Source organism: Haliotis rufescens, unplaced genomic scaffold (genome assembly GCF_023055435.1).
Source record: "Haliotis rufescens isolate VD_foot unplaced genomic scaffold, xgHalRufe1.0.p SCAF_125, whole genome shotgun sequence".
NCBI lineage: Eukaryota > Metazoa > Mollusca > Gastropoda > Lepetellida > Haliotidae > Haliotis > Haliotis rufescens.
Genome location: NW_025963808.1, coordinates 223,205 through 249,069, shown reverse-complemented (window position 1 = coordinate 249,069; position 25,865 = coordinate 223,205). Strand labels below are relative to the sequence as shown.

At 40.6% G+C, this 25,865-nt stretch overlaps 1 protein-coding gene across 1 annotated transcript in view; it reads right to left on the bottom strand.

Moving 5' to 3' along the window:
- Positions 1 to 6,764: 6,764 nt before the first annotated feature.
- The window catches only part of LOC124118998, a 40,137-nt gene continuing 21,036 nt past the window's right edge, over positions 6,765 to 25,865 (bottom strand). Inside the window, exons 2-8 of the mRNA XM_048393975.1 lie at positions 12,860 to 13,216; positions 12,440 to 12,682; positions 12,197 to 12,227; positions 11,542 to 11,573; positions 10,840 to 10,932; positions 10,021 to 10,146; positions 6,765 to 9,178 (exon numbers count right to left, since the gene is read on the bottom strand). Coding sequence (XP_048249932.1) covers positions 9,126 to 9,178; positions 10,021 to 10,146; positions 10,840 to 10,932; positions 11,542 to 11,573; positions 12,197 to 12,227; positions 12,440 to 12,682; positions 12,860 to 13,211 — 930 coding nt within the window. The 5' untranslated portion in view covers positions 13,212 to 13,216 and the 3' untranslated portion in view covers positions 6,765 to 9,125. The remainder of the gene's footprint in view (positions 9,179 to 10,020; positions 10,147 to 10,839; positions 10,933 to 11,541; positions 11,574 to 12,196; positions 12,228 to 12,439; positions 12,683 to 12,859; positions 13,217 to 25,865) is intronic.

Sequence of the window (25,865 nt, the reverse complement as noted above, 5' to 3'; positions counted from 1 at the left end):
TGTGGGTGGTTGCGTCACTGTGTGGCTGCGGTGCTGTGTACCTTTATGGGTGGATCTGTCCCACGACATGGGGGTTCGATGTCACCCAGGTCATAAAGCCTGACATCCCAAATGCATCTGTTCATAACTCCCATTTACTTATTATTTATAACAGAAACACGTTTCTGTTTGATTCAGCTGACAGGCTGCACGATTTCACCATCGATGTGTACGTCGATGACCCTGCCGTCACAGTGAGCGCCCAGCCCACGTTGTGTCACTACTACCACGGCGTCTTCAGGCCTACAACTCAAGACATCATGTGTGACTCTGTGGTTGCTGGGAGGTTTGTAAGGCTGTCAGGGAAGAAGACTCCACCCGCTGGAGACTTGTTTACATTGTGCGAGGTTTCTATCTATGAACCAGAAAAGTATGGTAAGCCAATGTGGAACAAACAGATTAACCTATTAATTTCGGAGATATCTCTTGTTTGGTGTTCAACGCTTATCTCAAAACATAGTCCATCTATGACTGTGGCCTGTAAATAATTAAAACTGGACAGGACAATCCGGTGATTGCCAGGGACCGATCCTGACCAGGAATTCTTGGATCTGCAATGGAAATTTGTTTGCATCAGAACGTCCTATATTTCGGCCCTTTCATCATTGAGTCTGTGTGTATACCCGTGTGTGCCTGTGTTTCTGCATGTGCGTATGTACGTTCGGCTGGGGTGGTTCGTGGGTGTTTGTTAGCTGGTGTTGGTGGATGAGGTGGTGCGGTGTTGTTTGATGAGGTGGTGCGGTGTTGGTGGATGAGGTTCTGTAGCAATCATGTAACTATAAAGCATATATATATTGCTGTTTAAATAATCATTTAGTGAATTAAAATTATATTAATGGATGAAACAAAAAGAGAATGGCATGTTCCTCATTTCATGACAAACTGTATAATGGTATAAGTTTAAACATTACAAAAATGTTTGATTAAATTGCCATTTAGCTCTTTAATCGATCTTATAGTTCAAATTGATTTGGTGGTCATTCTTGGTGATAATAATGTATGTCTTGCTTACTTACAAATAAGATCTAAATAAGTTTCCATCGTCAGTACTTCACTGGTTTTGTATACCCGGAAATACATTGGGCCGATTAGCGGTGTAGTAGTGACTTGTGACTGTGCGAAGCCAAGTACTGAAAGAAGACAAAAGCAATGTGTTGAGCAGATGCCCTTTTGGCGACATAATGGGATTGAGCATTCGTTTGAGCACTCGGTGGATTCCCTATCGCTAGAACCATGCCGCATCTTGATTCATTGCTACAAATAGCGACTACAAGCGGTCGTATATATTCACGGATGATCAGGATGGATGGCGGTAGTGCCCGTGAAGTATTGATGATGGTAGGTTCCTAACGTATTTTTCTTACCTTTTTATCAACAGCTGCTCACTTCCGAAACACAAATGTGTCACTGACTGGCTTGACTGTGGTAGCGTTACCCCTTGATCTCCTGAGCTGTGTCGTCAACTGTGTCACCGATCCTCTCTGCATAGCAGTCAAGATGGTCAGAGACGAGACACGCAGGTGTCAACTTATTCATCGGCATGTTGACCCTGCTAGAACAACAAGATTGACACTTTCAAATTGCTTTGTCCCAACTTAAAATGTTCAAATGTAACTGCTTTGCTATAGCTGGGGACATAGGTAGCCCAGTTGTCTAAGGCTCTGCAATTCGCTGTCCTTCGGTGTGTGCTCATGGATCCGAATCTTATTTCGCCCCAATTTTATTTGTATGTTTGTCAGCACAATAGTGTGACACACCTGGCTTTCCTCTTACATGAAGCTGATATTTCGTGATATAACTGATATACTGTTCAAATCAGTGTTACACTTCACTCACTCACTCACTCACTAACTCACTCACTCAATCACGTGTCTATTTGACACTTGCCTATTCATGTTCTGTTTGCAATGTGCAATATGTGTGTCACTAAAATGTGCTGGATCTACTTCGCCTTGAGATACGGACTGTAAGAAATGGATTGCATGAGGGGTACTTAGGTACAGTTATTATAGTCTCGCAAATCATTTCCTGTACTTCATGCAAATCACTTCCTTTATATAAATGTGAACACATGTCAATCAGTCCTTGTATTGCAATCACTGCCGTTAAGTAAATGTGCTCACTCCCGAATCAGTTGCTTTGTAGGCGACTCTTCAGGAAATAAAAAGGGTGATGATAGTGACAGGATATTGTGTTACCTCTGACATTATTCTGATCGTGGACAGTCTCTGTTCTTCCAGGTTTAAAGCTGTGTTGACCTTTCTGTTTGTGCCACCTGCCATGAGAAGATAATGATGAGGATTTCTTTATCTGGACAGGTTATTCTTGCCCGTAATATCTCATATTGGAATGGCCTTGTTTTAACCACCTTTTAAAGACTAGTTATTTGTGAGTGTTTTAAACATTTGTCAGCAGGGTACAGTAAGAAGATCAGGCTATAAAATGGTTACCAATTCGAAATATAACATTATCCGTTAAATACTCCATGTTCCAAAGCTAATGTAATATAGTGTTTTATGTTTTGATATTCAACATCATGTTTGTTCTTCTCCATAACAAATACCGAATCACAACGAGAATATATATTCCTACCTGTTTCAACTCATTTTTGCGACAATATTGTATTCATTCCTTTTCTACAGACACAATAGTTGTATTCGGAAATGGTTTCCTTATATTATGGTTACTTTGTAGTTAAATTACCCTAAATTACTCTACTATTGCACTTGTACAGCTAGGTTACGTTCAATTGCTGTCCGCGTTTCAATGTGTACTCTCAGTCCATCACATAATTATATATGTTGTTTGTTCTGGTGTTCAACTACAAAGCATTTGCTGAATGTGGTAAGTTCGAAAAATAAAATAGCTCTCACGACTGTACTGTAGAAGCAGTCATGGGTTTTTGAGAATCATTCCGGCTTATCAATGTACTCTGAATATTATATTGGTCCACGCAAGTGAACCTGTAATGAGTAGTCCAAATATTCGACTCTTGCAGTCGTGAAATGTATATACATGTAGGCACGTTCCTGAAGACTGTTACTGTTTACAAAGTATAACTTCTACAGGCAGCAGTCTGAGCTGAAGGTGTCACATTTGTATTTTGTGTTAAGATTTTCTATATTTGTACAACTAACATGTTGATCGTGAGTTAACAGTCTTTAAGTGTTGTAGATACTGGCCGCACCCCAGTCTGTTGGGCGGACAGTCACGCACTTGCCCAAATGTCTCCTGGTCCACACCAAATCAATAATCTGGCTTCTTGCTACAAGCTTGCTGTTGAGGATGTACCTTGTCCTGTCACCTCTGCCGCTGAACAGACCGCAAGCCACCGAAGATTATCATTATCTGTCAGCACGACCGACCTCTACATCTCCAGGTGCTCACAACCACCGCATACAAGCTGTGACTACATCAGTATATAACATCTGTACATCTACAGCGACCAGTCAACACTCACGCAGTGTCCAGAAAAGTCTATCTCTCGCTTCGACATCCCAGCCGAGGGCCATACGGTGTGAGCAGGCCATGTGTTCAGATATTAACTTTTCTGTTAAGGCCTCAAACACGTTGGACAGCGTTCAGCCAATTGACTTTTCGAAACAGGAAAGGAGCCAGTGGATTCGATAGGGACCAGCGACACATGAACTTTCGTGAATGGTTGTGCCATATTTTGGCCATGTACAGTGACATATGACATTGATGAATCACTTTTAATTAACTATATATTGTACTTGAATAATATATCGTCATGTTTATGCTTTGTAATTATACGAATTAACATAGGATCATTTCTAATATTCTCTAGCATGTCAGTACATTTTGACTATATTTTATTATAAATTGGTTACAATTAAATATATGGAATGATCGATCCTATTTTACTTCTATTGTGTTTATTGTGATTGTATTTTAACATATCAGATCTCACCTAGTGTTTACTTGATCCGAGTTGTGACAGCTCTTGTCCACAGGCGGAGGTTGTTATAAGGTAAAAATGTATCCCCAAACCCTCGACAATTACAACAAAATCAACCTTTAAATTCATGATTATAGCTTTAAAAACGATGGAGACAGAAAGCTGAAGTGTTGGCGCAACAAGCAGGAAATCAATAGGGCGATGACAGTAACAGGACATTTAGGGATAGCTTCGGTGGTGTCGTCGCCAGTTAATCAAGGGACATTTGTAATCGTTAAGTAAGTTCCGGTAGTTTGCTGATCACGACACAAACACGAGTCCATGGTCTGATATTGTCTTAACCACTTAAAATCATCTATGAGGTCATGTGACAAAGACAGGCCATTTCGTCAACATAAGAAGAGGAGAGCGCGGTGTGATCGTTCTAAGTTCTCCCCACTTAGTGATGACCCTGACCGGTCTGATCCTGTCGTGTATTGATGTATGCACTAAGAGGAAGTACAACTAATGCGAAAATACAGCTGGTGTTGCGTTTCTTTATTATGCGAGTATAATTGCCGTTGGAGACAGTTCAGAGAAAGTGTCTGAGACTTGACTGAGACGAGCCGATGCTGACAAGTCGAGCTGCAAAGTTTAACTGACCATGTGGACAAGGAACGACAACGTGTTTAGGTAACTGTAGTCGGGTCCCACTTGACGCCCTAAAGCAGTTACGACAACACGAGAAATGGGAATCACACATTCAATCTATATGTTGAATTGAACCTGGGTCTTAGGCGTGACGTTGGTTCGCCCCGATTATGTTTCTAGGTTTGTCAGCACCATACCCGTGCTCGTGGGTTTCACCGAAGTGGTAAACGTCTTAGACCTGCATCACTTTGGGCTTTCCTCCCACATTAAGCTGACGTGCCGTGATGTAACTGGAATACTGTTCAAAGCGGCGATAAACCCAACTCACTCACTCACTCACTTAGGGGTGACGAGTGAACACTTTAACCACTAGTCTACCGCGCCACCTTCTTAAAAAATGAACCCATCCAAGAAAGAGATGAATTAGAACCTTGTAGAATGTGCATACAAGTGCATAAGTGTAATTGTTTCCTTAAAAGCAGATTACAGTCATCTTTACTTGAAACTAATCGCAAACCAACATGTGAAAATAATTTCCTTTCAGTTGCCCGCGATCTCTTTCGCCTTGGTTTTCAATTGTGTCGTGTAATATTCTTTCTTGACAGGAACATTAAATATACATCTGTGATATATAACTAGTTATTTTATTGTCATTTGATGACAGGATGTTAGAAAATATCAACGCATTACTTTTTCCAGAAACTTTACAACTGAATTATCTGCGACGTGACTTAAATCACTCTCACTTGAACTTTGTACGTTGTCTCAACTTCCTTTGGGGAGTTATTTTCCTTTTAATGCATGTATTGAGCTATATCAAGGTCGTGTATATTCGAAATTGAAATACATTCTCAAACGTTTTTGTAATTATTTGTTGATCACAGTGCGTCACACAATGACGTCCTTCTTGAAGTTCACAAGGATACTGAATGAATAAGTAATATCAAAGAGCTTGACAATCTATACAATCTATTATCTGAAATAACACTGTATTTCTATTACCTGTAATATTATTTAATTGTATTGTTACTTCCTTTTTCGAATTTTGTATGTCTGATACTTATCATTATATATTATTCATCTTTCGATAGCTATCAAAGCATCAGAGAAATCCAGTTTTTATGGAGCATCTCGTGTAAAACTATGTTATCTGTCATCTGGAAATAGTAAACGAGAGTACAAGTGTCAGGTCTGAGATTTCCATAGGGTCAGCCTTTCTGTATGCCAAGAACGATTGCTGTTGTAGGTTCAATTTCAATAATGAAGATATTTTTCATAAATATATTCTATGCGGACAACACATTATATGTTAAACCAAATTGAAAGATAAAACTCACTTTGAACATATAGACGATGCATATATTTCGCATTCAGTTAGCTCCAAGTCCCATAGTACAAACATATCATCGTCAAAGACCCGAGCCGCTTCAGGAGGCTAAAGAATAAACCAGTCTGGCCCACACAAACCAGTGACTGATATTTCTCTTCTCCATTAATCTATGTTTGAAGATAGTCGCTGGAACTTAAAGTGCTGGCCTTTTCAGTTTCATCTTCATACAGGCTTGGTAATATCTTCAGTTCATACTTGTCGTACAGGCATGTCGGCAACAATTGCACATCCTCTCAGAACCATACTTAGCTCAAGCCATCTGACTTTAAATGCAACATAGTCTCTGAAATGCACTGACCTCTTAAACAGCGTGTTTACAGTCACCACACACATTACAATAAACATGGATTGACATAAACACCCGAGTGCTACACTGAATGCTCCGCGTAATGTGAACTGTATGTTTCTGGACATTTTGACTCACAAAATTACTCCTTATTTATATAATATGATTTACAAATGTGCGAAAAAGTTCACTTGAACTTGCTTCTCATTATCTAATCCTGATTCACACTGGATGTGGAAGGTGATGCGGGTCGTGGACGTTTACCACTCTGGTGAAACCCGGTCGTTGTGTACAGTTAAAAGGGCCATCTGGAAGGCCATAACGTTATTTTGTTAGAAACCATGAACATTCACTTACCAATGTATTTATATTATCGCAATTATAAAAAAAAAAAATTCTTGTATTGAAGAAGGAACATTCTGGACAACTAGCTGCTGCATCTGACAAAACAAAATACCTTCATTGGCTCCAAGAAGAGAAAAAGAAAAAAGACACAGACATTTCATCTTAAAGGTTTATTGTTCTCAAATTGAAAATATACCATAACAAAATGAATAACTGACAAATAGGAATCTGAATAAAGCAAAGAAAATCCTTGATGGCATACCATACTACCGACATATTTAATTTGAAGCAATCTCCATATTTACAAATATTTAACATTTTCAAGACTTACTTGTGTCAACACACTGTGATAATAGAAGATATATATACAGAATTCTTTCATGCTATAACAGTGTTTTATTTTCTTATTTATTGTTCACGTATTTTGTTTTAAATTCTTTAGGGATGATTTTCACAATTTTCCTTTTCACGATTTCTTGAATAACAAATGATTAAAGTATACACTCTGGTTCGTACATCTCTTTTGAATGTGTTGCAATATATACATGTAAGTTAAACAAGATTGACAAGTCCAGAAGAATATAATACTTTAGGGTGACTTCTTAACAAGAAACAACTGATTTCTAAATAGTAGTGTTTGAACTCGACCGAGTTCTTAATTAAATCCATAAAAGCACAATTGGATGTCCAACTTATCGTACTGCTTCAGTTTTAGATTAAACATGCAGAAATCAAATCCATCAAAACGATGGAGTGAAGGGCGTACTCTTCAGTGTCCCGTCCACCTGGTTCTATGGATGTTTGTCCATCACAACACGTTTGGTTGTCATGATCATCTGACAACCATGTGAGTTCGAGTGCTCTTACGCATTACCACGTTGATACAATATAGTAACAAAAAGTATAAAATAATATGTCAACAAGCAACAAACGTGTACAAGCTACACACGCTTAAAAAAAAACATCTTAAAGGCATCAGTAGGTCCACGGAACCCAATGACAGACGCAATAACCGATAGATCTGAACATGAAGGCCGGGTTCAGGGTTTATCACTTGGCTGTATTTGTGTACTCGTACCCAACCTCATCAACAAGCACTGGTTGTCTGGTACAGACGCGTTTAGTTACAGGCAAATGGAAAACAGTTTGAATATTGCTGACTGCAGTACAAAACAACAAGCAAAGAACAATCTTGAAAACATACAACTTATACCAGTGCATAAAAGATAAAAAAAACTAGATCAAGATGACTATTTGTAAAATTGAAGGCAAATATATATGTTAAGGATTAGGTCACATGGTCGTTACAAAGGTCTACACCATTGTTTGGGTGAGAAGTGTTGTATTGAGACTGGCCAGGCTGGCATGGCCGCATAAAGTTAGACTCTCAACTTCCTAATATTGCTGATGCTTTGAACAAAAAATAAGAATTTCCAAAACCTCCTTTACAGTCTGCTCTACGAGATTACCTTGGCCATAATCTGGGACTTTGGACAGTGCGTGCTTGCTGACCAGTTTGAATAGGTGAGATTCTATTCTTATCAAATTGTCAAAAGATTTATGAAGAAACTCTGTCATGTCACAGAAGAGTCAAAAGTGTTTGTTTCTTACACACAAGGCGAACAATGGTCCACTCAGAGTTTACATTTGAAAAACTACTACTAAATCATACAAACACTTAATGGACAAGGTGGCATAAGGGATTGTATAAATGTAACAATTAACAACAACGCATTTTACTTACATAGTCCATGTGACAATGTACATCATTAACATTTATGACCATGCATATATGTAAAAGCGACAAAACCATTTCCATAAAATTATTCATAATATATATCTCTGATAAAAATGAAGTCGATTGTACAATTCCGACTGTATCATGAACATGTGTCTGTGGATCACTATCAAATAGTGATCATACGAGGTGTTCATGAAAAGGTGAAAGTATCCTACCCATTGTGTGACACCTGTCACAAGCACATGTTCATGCAAGTCAATTGTACACCAGAAAAACAACATGGAAACATATGGTACAAGTCAAAGTAGGGACGTGCATAGGACATATTTGTTGTCACGGATGCGTCATATTTGGAAATGTCGTCGACATGTCTACTATAAAACTTTTTGAAGGCTTTACTGAAACCTTGAATCTTTTAACCTTGATCAAAAAGCATTTGAACAAGAGTCTTTGAAATATTGGTAGAAAGGGCATGCTCGATTGTGTCTCAAAAGGGGTGAAATGTAGACAGCAAAGGCTGGAGCTGCTGTAATATTGCTCGACATAAAGTTCAAGTTGACTATTGGAAAGTAACCCCTCTTGTCATACAGTCATGTAGAGATATTTCTTGTCATAATGAATCTTTATGTATAGATCTCAATATGAAACAGATGAGATGGTCTCGCTGGTCTCCTTTATTGCTAGTTCAGTGGAAGGGGCTGTATGCTACGTCTATTTGTTAAAGTAACAAGACCGTATAAATCTCCCTCATGTAAACTGACAGGCTTTCCTCATTCTACTCGATTCCTTTCTTCGGCTTCTGCACTTGACTGTACACATCCTCTACATCTGTAACAACAACCAAGGGTCCAAACAGACACTCCAAACACCACACATGAAATAAAAAGGATATACTACGGCCTGTAAATGATAAACTATAGTCCAAACAAATCAGTAATTGTTATTATGCTCAACATCCTGTGTTACCTAAACCTTAAAAGTATATTCACTCAGTCACTTCTTAAGCATCATATAGGTTCCTAGAGACATACTTATTCTAACCCGAGATGACCACATGATACACATAGAAACACTATGTCGGCACAGAGTAAAATGAAGACCACACAGTGTAGCAATCCAATGTGGGTTCCATTTCCACCGTGGCAGACACGTGAGACCCGTCAAGGTCCGGGGTAGAATAGGTCTTCAACAACGCATGCTTGCCGTAAAAGGCGAGTATGCTTGTCGTTAAAGGCGACTAACGGGATCGGGTGGTCAGACTCGCTGACTTGGTTGATGCATATCATCGTAACCCAATAAGGTTGGATCGATGCTCATTATGTCAGTCATTGAATTGTCTGGTCCAGAATCGATTATTTTACAGACCGCCGTCATGTAGCTGGAATATTGCTGAGTGCGGCATTAAACAACAAACAAACATGACAGAGTGAGTTGGGCTTAAAACCCATTTGAACTGTATTTCAATTGTATCAGTTCAATGTAGGAGGAAAGTTCGGAATAACGTTATCTTAGACGACTTTGGTGACCATTATTAGCACTGGTATGGTGCTGACAAACCTCGAAACATAAGCAGGCTAAACTACGATACCATTTTTCAGACACGGTGAAGGGACTCTTCACTTTAACGACACCGCCTCTCTTGCCCCAACAACTAATAAGAGGAGACTTACCCTCGACTGTTGACTTCTTGGGTTTGTCAGGTACGGCATAGATATCCCCATTGTCCACTCCAGGCTGATTGGTGTTCCTGTTCTCTGTGTCAAGTTGATTCTTCAACACACTCGCATCTTCCTTCTCTGTAGACAGGTGCAACACGTTTAAAAAGATTATAAATCATCTAAACTAGATATTAATTTTTGATATTAATCTATGACCATTGGCTTATAGATTGAAAGGACCTCATTAAAACTGGTTGGCAAAGGAAGCAGATGCTGTAACTAAATGTACTGTTATCTACCACCGTAAACAGTCTACACAGACTATATTTTGACTTATCTACCACTGTAAACAGTCTACACAGACTATATTTTGACTTATCTACCACTGTAAACAGTCTACACAGACTATATTTTGAATTTTGGCTTATTTTTATGTCCTCTCGTTCATGATACATATTCACGTTCATATACACGCGCATGACACATGTTGATAAAGCCCTCTCGTTCGTAATACATATTAATTCTGCACTGAATGTTATCATCGGCTATAATGTGGAAGGTTGAGCTGTAGACAACTTTGATGAAAGCCACAAGCTCAAAGTGTCAGTACGCCAGAGTGAGTGGGTCAGGTTTTAACGCCGCTTTTAACATAACACCCGTGCCCCCCAGTATGCCAGAAGTAGAAATATTCATTATAGATATATCCGACACAAATATCATTCAACCATTCTCACCAAGAGGTTATCATTCCGATATCTGCATAACATCAATGTGTTCGTACCATGTTTAACACGCTCACTTTGTCAAATGTAAATGAAAATAAAGACCTACCATGAGAGGCAGATGCAGGTTCACGACAGGGTATTTGTGCGTAGTCATCATTGCCTGCGCCACAGCTGCCGTACATGACATCTCCCTCCATCACTGTAACAATAGGCAATAATAAGACTTATTATAGCGTAGTGTGAATGAGGAGGGACACGTGGACGCGTGTACACCTTCCACTGTCCATTAGTGAAAGAAAGAAAGATAACGAAGTGGGATTGATGTATGAGGTACTTATCATGAACAGATAGATTCCTGCTGTGGACTTTTAAAGGCGCCATCCTTACTTGCCAGATACACTGGCAATTCGAGTTTGAGATTGCCAAACCGAGAACTTTTCTTTTCTTTTCTCAACTGATGCATTTACATGTCACCATGTTTGTTTGTGCGGAAGTAAAGAGACTACGCCTACATGTTAGATTCAAGTAGGTTTTCCTACTTTACAGGAATTATGATCTAATGACCCTACTTACGTATAGAAAATGTCCCAACTTCAAATATATATTACTTAACAAAGATTAAAAATGGGCGCTAGGCACTGGAACAATGTTCTCCCCCGAATGCATGAACGAGGGAGGTTGGTTTTACACCGCTTTAAGCAATATTCCAGCAATATCATGGCGGGGGACACCAGAAATGGGTTTCACATTGTACCCACGTAGGGAGTCCCCCTCCCCCCATTACATTAAGTTCATGTGTAGTACTCACCAACAGCCCCTTCAACATTTGCTCCTGGGTCTCTGCAGACATACAATGATGATAGAGTGAAATACCATGCCACTAAACTAATGAGTTGAGTGTTATCAATATCATGAACACGATATACATGTTTCTTTGCGAAGATGTACGACATGGAATGCTTGGGAGGAATCAAAGTTGATAGCAGAAATATCAGAAACAATGCAGTATGGAATAATAAACTGCCCACCTTAAAGTTCAGGATACATGTTTCTGCATTCGATTGTCAAAGTAGCACTTTTGGCGTGTTCAGGTTGTTTGTATATGTACAGTGACAGTGATAAATATAATCTAAGCTAACCAACTACTTATCTAACCACATTTGCTCAGTTATACTCAAAAATAATATGTTTGTTTGTACATACAACTGCCCTCATGATCTTTACAAATGTCTAATGTTTACCTTTATTGCCTATTTAACCTTGCTGAATAAACAATAAACAAGAGTAAAGGGACATACGTTGCTTCAGGATATCGTGATGTATGAAGCAATGGTTCACGAAGTGTGTATACGGATCAGTGAGAGAAAATGTCACTTCCTTTTAAGTAGCATAAGAACATTCCATTGAAGCTATTTTATCTATTTTTTCTTGACACGAGGCATATATGTATTACATTATGTTACCTGTTGGAATCTGTTGTTGATGCCCGTCCATCTATAAAGAAACAGACGAAGGTACTGAGTTGTTAATGTTACCACTTGTCAGTTAAACATTACTCCTATGTGATAAACAGATGTCCACATATGTTTGACCGAGAATATGAATGTATGAAAGATGGTTTCAAGGTACGATCTAAAACCGAATTTTTCAAAAGTTTTAATAACACATTGTAGTATAACGTGAAATACTTCACTAATAACATTTACCATTAGGCTTGTTCACCTCCCTCTTGGATCTGTAAAGAACGCAGCCAGTGATCACGAGAGCCAATAAGACGAACGCACCGCCTGCAGCTCCGCCAATCAGAGGAACCAATGTGTTTATGGATGCCGATTCCTTATCTGTTCTTTCTGTTGTATATTCTGTCGTGCCTTTTGTTGACTTTGATGTGAATGTGACATCTTTCACCGTAGTTGCCGTGGGTGAACTGATTCTTTGTGAAGTAGATTCTAATGTTCCGACAACCAAGATGATCAGACAGTATATATTGTGATTTTACAAACTTGGACATTCATGTAGTTATATTTAACCAGTTTTGCACAAATTGTGACAGTGATCCAATGAATAGAAGATGGATAATACAGCATTGTTTACATGGTATTATTATAACAAGAATCCACACTTACCGTTATGCCTGTCGACTTTGATTTCAACATATGGACTTTGCCACTTGTTATTTACTAGACAATACCATCTCTCTTCATTCTGTTTATCAATATTTTGTATCCTCACTCCATATGTTTTGTTGAAACATGATCCTTTTCCATCAAATCTGTTTTTGGTGAACACATCACTGTGACATTGGACAAACTGATAGTATGTTTTGTGTGTTCCGTTTGTTCTGTACCATAGAACAGCGACAATCTTCTCCCAGTCAATTTGGCAAACAAGCGTAACATTTGTACCCTCTTGGACATTTATTGTAGTACCAGTTTGTGGATGAGCAATGCGATCGATCCTCCGGCTTGGATTAAGCATGAAGGCTGAAAGACACAATGATCTTAGTTTCAATGGTTCATTACTTGGTGCTCCTACCATGTACGTGTATCGAGATCCTGCTCGATGCCAGAGAGGGTGTTACATATTACACTTAGACCATAACAACGTTATCCTTTGTTCTCCTTTGTGTAGTATTACACGTTCACGTTGCACATTTGAAAGGCGTGGCATGAAAAATGGCCGTAAAGACTTATGTTTTCTTGTGTTATTTTTTTTGTTAATGACTACTAACAAGTATGGCTGAAACCACGTGCGGTATTGTGACCACGTGACCAGTTGCAGGTGAAAACAAACTTTTGCCACTATAGTGCTGTGCATATGATTCTGATCGATTCACCTGCACAAAAACGGGTGTTATCTGAAGACAATACGTGGCCATTACTGATTAAATACATAATAAGGACCCACAATGATAACTGGTGAAAAATTTAAAAAAATTGGGATTGTGAAGTTTTTAATTTGGTTCAGTATATATGGGCACCATCAGGCCGATTATTGCAAAACTACAGGTTGTGTTAAAGGGAAATTCTACTGACATTACAAATTGATATGATAAAGAGACTGTATACCACAGCATTCTTATTCTCCAATAGTCTTTGTTGACATTTCTTGTTTGTTTCATTATTTTGCCACCACCGAAAATGTGTGTAAATTTTATTTTACCTGGCACGTAATGTACATGAATATAAATCGCATGTAATTGACATCTTGAACGTAAAAAAATCTTTCTGATGATAAATAATTATAATGTAAACATTCTATGCGTTAGTTATTTCCAGTTTTTCGAATATGCGAGTGTATTTCATGGACGTACACTTTGCATGAGTGCCTAAAATACGTAGTGTATCGCCTTTAGTTTGGTAAATATATTTACATGCATACTTACGTATACTGTTTGTTTCTTCCTCTTTGGCTTCTGATGCACTTGAAGCCATGACCAGCCAGCACAGAGCGTATGTTACTGGAAGACATGCCATGTTGCACTGATCGAGTACCGACACAAGCAATACATATTATATCTCTGTGTGTGGTATAGTACTTCCTCCTTGTGCAAGTGCCCAATAGCCTCCCTTACTGGTACTTGAATAACAATGCTTCATAATAGGCTTAAAATAAACAGCTCATTTAGCTATTGTTCTTGTCAGGGTAGAATAGGGAATATTTAATAGAAAGTAATTCAAAGCAGAGTATCGAATAAGGAAGAAACTATCGCTTAGTGTAATATTTCAAAACATTCGTCTGTGGTTAATTATTAATTTTGACTTTTGAAAAGTCTTTTATAAACGATCTCCGCGTAGTTAAATATTGCTCTTACGATCTTGGGAAAATATGCGCGTGTATTCTATGGACTTGAACATTACATGAATGTCTCAAATTAGTAGAGTTTCGCCTTTAGTTTGGTTATGAATACATTTACTTCCTACCAATAATATACAAGACCTAATAACGTTCATGTCATCAAACTCTCGAACAAACATAAACGAATGCACTGTTGTGTTTTCAATTGCTAACTGCAAAATATACATACGTGGACATTACTTATTACTACACCTACATGATCATAAAGAATTATCAGCTGGTAGCGATTATTTATGCTCTCATGTGCTGTTAAATATTTCGGTTCTCAGATCTTATATCTTCACGCAGCTCAACGGTCTGAATAATATTAAATGCAATGTGTTCTATTCAGAAATGTGAACATGTCTCAAATAGTTTCATGTGGGGATGAGAGAGGTGAGTTTATTTAGGATGGAAAGCCCAAAATGATGCATGACGTAGAAGAGATTAAGATGTCAGTCCAAGAATCATAATTGGAGCAAATATTGGATTCGAACCCACTAAAATATTACACCGTTAGGGTGTTGGCTCAGTGATGGACTCAAGTTATGCGTAGCATTGGTCATGGGTTTGAATTTGGCCGTCCACAAACGACCGAGTGTCAGAATACTTTTCTAGGAATGGCAGTACCTGGCTCTGGGATGATACTAGTATTTGTTGGCAACAACCTTGAGCCCCTCTCATCCAGAGAATGCACAGGTGATGGTCAGAATATGCATTCTCCATGTCACATCATTCATCCATTTCGATTGATTGTCCATTATGATTTAGTTCATGTGATCCATTTTGTTTTTTCTGTTCCTATAATTTCGCCATCAATGTCAACAAGATGTTTGACGTAAACGATACAGGTGTTAATCTCACATTAACAAAAGTAAAAGGAAATCGAAATAGGAACACTAAATCAACTTTTGTTACCAAATATTGGAAACCGTATCTGAATCTCCCCAACACGTTCTGGTGTCACATCTGTGGGACCAACTGTCAACTATTTTGGGCCCATCGGTTTCAAAGGAGGCGTTTATTTTGAAAAGAATTTCAATATTTCATTTCTGACACAAGGCTGGGTTACTGTCATTTTCATAAATCCTCAAGATGTCTATTTAAGGAATATTAGGGTACCCAAAACATCCACCTAAATCCACGTCATTACCAAAACAATTTTCTCAGGATTCAGACACTACTTTTTTTGCAAATTGACAGCCAAACTAACCAGGGAATGAGTTGATTTATTGTCAATGAAAATTCAGCCGATGTCTTGAAGTATATTATAAATGTAAAGAGTAGTTTCATTAAAAAAAGAAAAAAAAAAACTGTGTTGCTGGGTTGCTCTCCACTTACGCCATCACAAACACATGATGAGAATAACCAGAGCAATATGTCAGGAAAGATATCAGGCCTTTGGATGCCTACAACATGTATCTGTACACAGGACTGAAGTAATGTTATGAACACTTACACCATCACAAACACATGACGAGAATAACCAGAGCAATATGTCAGGATAGATATCAGGCCTTTGGATGCCTACAACATGTATCTGTACACAGGACTGAAGTAATGTTATGAACACTTACACCATCACAAACACATGACGAGAATAACCAGAGCAATATGTCAGGATAGATATCAGGCCTTTGGATGCCTACAACATGTATCTGTACACATGACTGAAGTAATGTTATGAACACTTACACCATCACAAACACATGACGAGAATAACCAGAGCAATATGTCAGGATAGATATCAGGCCTTTGGATGCCTACAACATGTATCTGTACACAGGACTGAAGTAATGTTATGAACACTTCCGCCATCACAAACACATGACGAGAATAACCAGAACAATATGTCAGGATAGATATCAGGCCTTTGGATGCCTACAACATGTATCTGTACACATGACTGAAGTAATGATATGAACACTTCCGCCATCACAAACACATGACGAGAATAACCAGAGCAATATGTCAGGATAGATATCAGGCCTTTGGATGCCTACAACATGTATCTGTACACAGGACTGAAGTAATGTTATGAACACTTACACCATCACAAACACATGACGAGAATAACCAGAGCAATATGTCAGGATAGATATCAGGCCTTTGGATGCCTACAACATGTATCTGTACACAGGACTGAAGTAATGTTATGAACACTTCCGCCATCACAAACACATGACGAGAATAACCAGAGCAATATGTCAGGAAAGATATCAGGCCTTTGGATGCCTACAACATGTATCTGTACACAGGACTGAAGTAATGTTATGAACACTTACACCATCACAAACACATGACGAGAATAACCAGAGAAATATGTCAGGATAGATATCAGGCCTTTGGATGCCTACAACATGTATCTGCACACAGGACTGAAGTAATGTTATGAACACTTACACCATCACAAACACATGACGAGAATAACCAGAGCAATATGTCAGGATAGATATCAGGCCTTTGGATGCCTACAACATGTATCTGTACACAGGACTGAAGTAATGTTATGAACACTTACGCCATCACAAACACATGACGAGAATAACCAGAGCAATATGTCAGGATAGATATCAGGCCTTTGGATGCCTTCAACATGTATCTGTACACAGGACTGAAGTAATGTTATGAACACTTACGCCATCACAAACACATGACGAGAATAACCAGAGCAATATGTCAGGAAAGATATCAGGCCTTTGGATGCCTACAACATGTATCTGTACACAGGACTGAAGTAATGATATGAACACTTACGCCATCACAAACATATGACGAGAATAACCAGAGCAATATGTCAGGATAGATATCAGGCCTTTGGATGCCTACAACATGTATCTGTACACAGGACTGAAGTAATGTTATGAACACTTCCGCCATCACAAACACATGATGAGAATAACCAGAGCAATATTTCAGGATAGATATCAGGCCTTTGGACACATAATTGGGCTTAACGTTTCATATGGATGGCTACGACCTGTATCTGATACGCTGTATGTTGCTAATTATGATGTATTCGTCCTGCTTGTTCAAATGTTAAATACGACCATTTCAAAGCAGCATATCTGTGTGGTAATTCTAGTTATCTTATAGGCACAAGACCATATATTAGTGACAGTTTCAAACACATTACTTCAATATGTAGTTTTTTTGTGGATGAAGGTATCAACGAATTCGACATAGATGGACACCTTTGAATGTCGCTTGTTGTTATCCTGTCGATATTTCAGATTCGTCTCGCTTCTGGTGTAGGTCTGGTACAAGGAACGCATATAACATTTCCGTCTTGTCATATCATTGACATCTGCAGTCTATATTTGACTTTCATAAGTGACACACCACGAGCTACTCGTATACTGCCCTGAGTACTTCCTGATTCTCAATAACTACACTTGTGATCTCATTGTGTATCATCGTGATGGCAATATCACAGGCCCCTTCAGTGTTGCATTGCTCTGGTGTACAACTGACTTTAAGTACAGCAGCCAAATACACATTAAACAGATCATACATCAAACATAGTATACAGTGAAAGTCCTTTATTCTGACTCATGCTTTCCGGTAACCCACTTTCTGAATTTTTACATTTTGTACATATAGTTACTTAGTTTGTTGTTTATAGCCGCACTATTCCAGCTATATGACGGCGGTCTGTAAATAATCAAATCTGGACCAGACAATCCAGTGATTGATATCATGAGCATCAATCCACACAATTGGGATGGATAACATGCATTGACCAAGTCGGCGAGCCTGACCACCTGATCCCGTTAGTCGCCTTTTACGGCAAGCATGGTCTTCACGGGTCTTGTACACATAGACGTATTCATGCTTCTCGGTGTCCATTGCATGTTGGATGTGCGTTTGTTGTTTAACGCCGCACTCAGCAATATTACAGCTATATGACGGCGGTCTGTAAATAATCGAGTCTGAACCAGACAATCCAGTGATTGATGTCATGAGCATCAATCCACACAATTGGGATCGATGACATGCATCAACCAAGTCCGCGAGCCTGACCACCCGATCCCGTTAGTCGCCTTTTTACGACAAGCATAGTCACCTTTTACGGCAAGCATGGGTTGCTGAAGACCTGTTCTACCCCGTAATCATCACGGGTCACTAATGGGTGACTGCAACAATCCATTTGGTTGTCTCTTACAACCAGCACTGCGACTCAATTCTTACCCGGACAACCCATCTGGATCACTGCTTGCTTGTGCTAGAGAGTATTATTAAATTGAAAGAAATTAGCTATGTTCCAGCAACAGCAGGGTGGGGGAACCAGAAAGGGGATTAACACACGAACCCGGGTCTTCGGCGTGACGACTGAAGACTTTGACTACCAGACTACCCCACGGCCCATATTTAACAGAATTGTCAAGTACGGGACATTGGACTTGTTATATCATTCTAAATATAAAGATCGAACATCGACGCAAGAGAATAACCATTCAGGATCACAAATACATTCTTTTGGCGTAAAAGGCAAAAACTTATTAAGATGGCAATTATAGAAATGCATCACTGAAAACCTGTGATCACACCAAATGTGCAACAGGGTACGCATACCTGGCCCTACCTGTTGCCACCGCCACTCACACAATTTGCATTAAAATGCTTTTTTGTTGTTCTTGATGTTGCCCGACGTATCAGACTATCAAGTGAGGACCAGAATATCCAGTAGCACGATCCAGTCCTCTGAAAACAAGCAATATGGTTATTGTGCTCACAAAGCAAGAACTTGTACGAATCAGGGATTCGAATTCAAGACAATACCATTACAGAGACGACGTGTTTCTGGTTTAAGAATATCAGATGGGGACATGCAGGCAGTACAGTACAATTTGACGCTCAAATATTTACAATTCAGTGTGTGGCAATGACACCTTGAAACATGAAACGTTAATGAATGTCAACGTTAAATTGTAGATAAGGTTTGTATATTTTTGTAACAGATGGAAATGATGGAATGGAATATAAGTCAAACCTACCATCAAGTTTGTTTGTGTGTTGTTTAACGCCACACTCAGCAATATTCCAGCTGCATGACGGCAGTCTGTAAATAATCAAGTCTGAACCAGACTATCCAGTGATTGATGTCATGAGCATCGATCCACGCAATTGGGATCAATGACATGCATCAACCAACTCGGCAAGCCTGACCATGTGGCCACCCGATCCCGTTAGTCGCCTTTTACGACAAGCATAGTCGCCTTTTACGCCAAGCAGGGATTGCTGAAGACCTATTCTACCCCGTATCTTCATGGGTCTTCAGCTAAAGAATACCTAGTCACGTCGATGCCTGCAGAAATGTGTTGCCTTGTTATGTATGTGGTTCAAATGCTTGTAGGGATAAGACGGTTCTTGATAGTGTCAACAACTAGTTTTGTATTCTCGAATATAACCGAAACTGACGTTTAACAGACAAATGTTCACACATCGTCATTTTGTTACACGATGTTCCTCCATCATCCTTGACTCTGTAATCGTTACTTTAAGCCAACAAAGTAAGCCACGGCAAAGCTTCAGAGAGGGGAGGCCATCGAATTATCGGACCAAATAGCGCCCTTAGCTGCAATATTCCTCTCGTTCCTCTACTATACTCATTGTTTCAGACATTGGTCGTGTTCGCACAAAGTTCATATATACGGAGCTGGTTATTTGTCATTAGTGAGTTATTCAAGGCCTCATGCCATTATCTGCTTGGAAACGAGTCACTACTACACCATGTGATGGAGGAATATACCACATGCATGTGCATATGTTCTTACTGAGATTGGAGGGTTGGTCGGGTAGCCTGGTGATTAAAGCATTCGCTCATCACGCCGAAGACCCGGGCTCGATTCCCGAACATGGGTACAATGTATGAAGCCCATTTCTGGTGTTCCCCGCCGTGGTATTGCTAGGATCTTGCTAAAAGCGGCGTAAAACAATACTCACTCACTCTCTACTAAGATTGGAACCAAAAAGAAGTATTTACTGTGTGTATATGTGTTGATTTTTTTTAAATCTAAATACAATGTTCTTTTTAGGTACATATGAAAGTCTGTATCTGAATGAAACAGTATTGACGTCGTAACTGGGTAATCACACTTTTTTTTATTCTGCAAATAATAAATGTTAATGAATTGCTGCACGTGCAAAAAGCTGCAGAAAACAGAAACATCATTGTTACTCCCCAACATGTCAGGTGAGGTGAAATGGGGTTAAACATCGAGTTCAAGATTATAGCACTTATACAGCGACGTGCATGCACTTGTATGTGACTTCTTCTACAAGTTCTTCGAGCAGATGATCTGTCCATTTTATCACGGAGGCGGTCATTCCTATATAATACCACCGAGAGACAACATGCCATAGTTCTACGGTTCAAGGAACTTTAATCTTCTTATGAGTTTTCTACGTTCTCACATTGCATTTACAGAGGTAAGCTTTCCATGTCGAAACAGAAACTGTCAATCACCGTACAAACTGCTCTTCTGTGGCTATAACCTTGTGTACTGTGTCACGCCGACCTGTAAAGCAGGAACATCACATGAGATGAAGGGATGTAATGTTGACGACTGTGATCCTTTAGGTTTCTATGTTACAGTGACACGACCGGCTTTAAAATATATTTCAGTCATGATGTGTCATTTTGCAGTGGGGAAAATAACATGAAGTGAAACAGGTCTCAGAGGTTTAACACTTTCGTGAAGTTTCATTGCAGGATAAGGTGCACTGGAGTCAATCAGTGTCTGTTTGGGGAAAGATACAGTAATTTGAACACATCTCTTTAATAACGTATCAGCTTTCTGCTGGGAAAAAGATCAATGTGACGCAGGTCTTAGATGTCACCCACTTTGGTGGAACCCAGGAACACCGATATGGTGCTGGCAAACCTAGAAACAATCTGAGAACGCCAAAGGGATGCCACTGTGCGCAGCATATTACGGGGCTTTATGTGATTGGGGTATCCATGCCCCCAGCATGACACGAGCACTGAATATATCATAGGAATTAAGAAGCATTTTAATATGTCGCTGAATAATGGTAAATTCTGATTGGGCAAAATACCATTCAAACCAGTAATTCTACGAATGAACATACCTGCAGATCGAGACTGTCCTCTGGTTTCATGCAATGAGTAATTAGCACGGTCACTATTGGAAAAACCTGTCAACCCTACAATGAGATATGACTTAGTTGAATCTAAGAAGTTCGACATGTTGACCTACATGTAGATGTACAGAGTGGAGAATAGAACCCGTACTTTCGGCGGGACGAGCGAACACTTTCACCATACGGCCCACCGCCCTGTTGACCTACATGTAGATGTACAGAGTGAAGAATAGAACCCGTACTTTCGGCGGGGCGAGCGAACACTTTCACCATACGGCCCACCGCCCTGTTGACCTACATGTAGATGTACAGAGTGGAGAATAGAACCGGTACTTTCGGCGGGATGAGCGAACACTTTCAGCATACGGCCCACCGCCCTGTTGACCTACATGTAGATGTACAGAGTGAAGAATAGAACCCGTACTTTCGGCGGGATGAGCGAACACTTTCAGCATACGGCCCACCGCCCTGTTGACCTACATGTAGATGTACAGAGTGAAGAATAGAACCCGTACTTTCGGCGGGACGAGCGAACACTTTCAACATACGGCCCACCGCCCTGTTGACCTACATGTAGATATACAGAGTGAAGAATAGAACCCGTACTTTCGGCAGGATGAGCGAACACTTTCACCATACGGCCCACCGCCCTGTTGACCTACATGTAGATGTACAGAGTGAAGAATAGAACCCGTACTTTCGGCGGGACGAGCGAACACTTTCAGCATACGGCCCACCGCCCTGTTGACCTACATGTAGATGTACAGAGTGAAGAATAGAACCCGTACTTTCGGCGGGATGAGCGAACACTTTCAGCATACGGCCCACCGCCCTGTTGACCTACATGTAGATGTACAGAGTGAAGAATAGAACCCGTACTTTCGGCGGGACGAGCGAACACTTTCAGCATACGGCCCACCGCCCTGTTGACCTACATGTAGATGTACAGAGTGAAGAATAGAACCCGTACTTTCGGCGGGATGAGCGAACACTTTCACCATACGGCCCACCGCCCTGTTGACCTACATGTAGATGTACAGAGTGAAGAATAGAACCCGTACTTTCGGCGGGATGAGCGAACACTTTCAGCATACGGCCCACCGCCCTGTTGACCTACATGTAGATGTACAGAGTGGAGAATAGAACCCGTACTTTCGGCGGGACGAGCGAACACTTTCACCATACGGCCCACCGCCCTGTTGACCTACATGTAGATGTACAGAGTGGAGAATAGAACCCGTACTTTCGGCGGGACGAGCGAACACTTTCAGCATACGGCCCACCGCCCTGTTGACCTACATGTAGATGTACAGAGTGGAGAATAGAACCGGTACTTTCGGCGGGATGAGCGAACACTTTCAGCATACGGCCCACCGCCCTGTTGACCTACATGTAGATGTACAGAGTGGAGAATAGAACCCGTACTTTCGGCGGGACGAGCGAACACTTTCACCATACGGCCCACCGCCCTGTTGACCTACATGTAGATGTACAGAGTGGAGAATAGAACCCGTACTTTCGGCGGGACGAGCGAACACTTTCACCATACGGCCCACCGCCCTGTTGACCTACATGTAGATGTACAGAGTGGAGAATAGAACCCGTACTTTCGGCGGGACGAGCGAACACTTTCACCATACGGCCCACCGCCCTGTTGACCTACATGTAGATGTACAGAGTGGAGAATAGAACCCGTACTTTCGGCGGGACGAGCGAACACTTTCACCATACGGCCCACCGCCCTGTTGACCTACATGTAGATGTACAGAGTGGAGAATAGAACCCGTACTTTCGGCGGGACGAGCGAACACTTTCAGCATACAGCCCACCGCCCTGTTGACCTACATGTAGATGTACAGAGCAGCATGTGCTCGCAAGTTGATTATCGACAGTTTCCCGTCTGTCCCTTAACCAGAAACAGCACAAACCACCCTTAAGACACCCTGTAATCTAAGTGTACCCATGCTATGATGTCTCTGGTCACTGTACACAGTCTATTTGACCACTTGACCCATGTCCAGAGGAGGACTTGAACCAGAAACAGTACAAACCACCCTTAAGACACCCTGTAATCTAAATGTACCCATGCTATGATGTATCTGGTCACTGTACACAGTCTATTTGACCACTTGACCCATGTCCAGAGAAGGACTTCAACCAGAAACAGCACAAACCACCCTTAAGACACCCTGTAATCTAAATGTACCCATGCTATGATGTATCTGGTCACTGTACACAGTCTATTTGACCACTTGACCCATGTCCAGAGGAGGACTCGAACCAGAAACAGCACAAACCACCCTTAAGACACCCTGTAATCTAAGTGTACCCATGCTATGATGTCTCTGGTCACTGTACACAGTCTATTTGACCACTTGACCCATGTCCAGAGGAGGACTTGAACCAGAAACAGCACAAACCACCCTTAAGACACCCTGTAATCTAAGTGTACCCATGCTATGATGTATCTGGTCACTGTACACAGTCTATTTGACCACTTGACCCATGTCCAGAGGAGGACTTGAACCAGAAACAGCACAAACCACCCTTAAGACACCCTGTAATCTAAGTGTACCCATGCTATGATGTATCTGGTCACTGTACACAGTCTATTTGGCCACTTGACCCATGTCCAGAGGAGGACTTCAACCAGAAACAACACAAACCACCCTTAAGACACCCTGTAATCTAAATGTACCCATGCTATGATGTATCTGGTCACTGTACACAGTCTATTTGGCCACTTGACCCATGTCCAGAGGAGGACTCGAACCAGAAACAGCACAAACCAGCCTTAAGACACCCTGTAATCTAAGTGTACCCATGCTATGATGTATCTGGTCACTATACACAGTCTATTTGGCCACTTGACCCATGTCCAGAGGAGGACTTCAACCAGAAACATCACAAACCACCCTTAAGACACCCTGTAATCTAAATATACCCATGCTATAATGTATCTGGTCACTGTACACAGTCTATTTGACCACTTCACCTATTACAAGAGGAGGACTTCTACCAGTAACAGCATAAACCACCCTTAAGACATCCTGTAATCTAAATGTACCCATGCTATGATGTATCTGGTCACTGTACACAGTCTATTTGACCACTTGACCCATGTCCAGAGGAGGACTTGAACCAGAAACAGCACAAACCACCCTTAAGACAACCCATTATCTAAATGTACCCATGCTATGATGTCTCTGGTCACTGTACACAGTCTATTTGACCACTTGACCCTTGTCCAGAGCACCCTTTCTAACACGAAACAGCACAAACTACCCTTATGACACCCTGTAATCTAAATGTACCCATGCTATGATGTATCTGGTCACTGTAAACAGTCTATTTGACCACTTGACCCATGTCCAGAGGAGGACTTGAACCAGAAACAGCACAAACCACCCCTAAGACAGCCTGTAATCTAAATGTACCCATGCTATGATGTCTCTGGTCACTGTACACAGTCTATTTGACCACTTGACCCTTGTCCAGAGCACCCTTTCTAACACGAAACAGCACAAACCACCCTTATGACACCCTGTAATCTAAATGTACCCATGCTATGATGTATCTGGTCACTGTACACAGTCTATTTGACCACTTGACCCTTGTCCAGAGGAGGACTCGAACCAGAAATAGCACAAAAAACCCCTAAGACAACCTGTAATCTACATGTACCCATGCTATGATGTTTCAGGTCACTGTACACAGTCTATTTGACCACTTGACCCTTGTCCAGAGCACCCTTTCTAACACGAAACAGCACAAACCACCCTTATGACACCCTGTAATCTAAATGTACCCATGCTATGATGTCTCTGGTCACTGTACACAGTCTATTTGACCACTTGACCCTTGTCCAGAGCACCCTTTCTAACACGAAACAGCACAAACTACCCTTATGACTCCCTGTAATCTAAATGTACCCATGCTATGATGTCTCTGGTCACTGTACACAGTCTATTTGACCACTTGACCCATGTCAAGAGAAGGACTTTAACCAGAAATAGCACAAACCACATTCTGACACCCCGTAATCTAAATGTACCCATGCTATAATGTATCTGGGCAGTGTACACAGACAATTTGACAACTTGACGCATGTCCAGAGAGGGACTTCAACCAGAAACAGCACAAACCACCCTTAAGACACCCCATTATCTAAATGTACCCATCCTATGA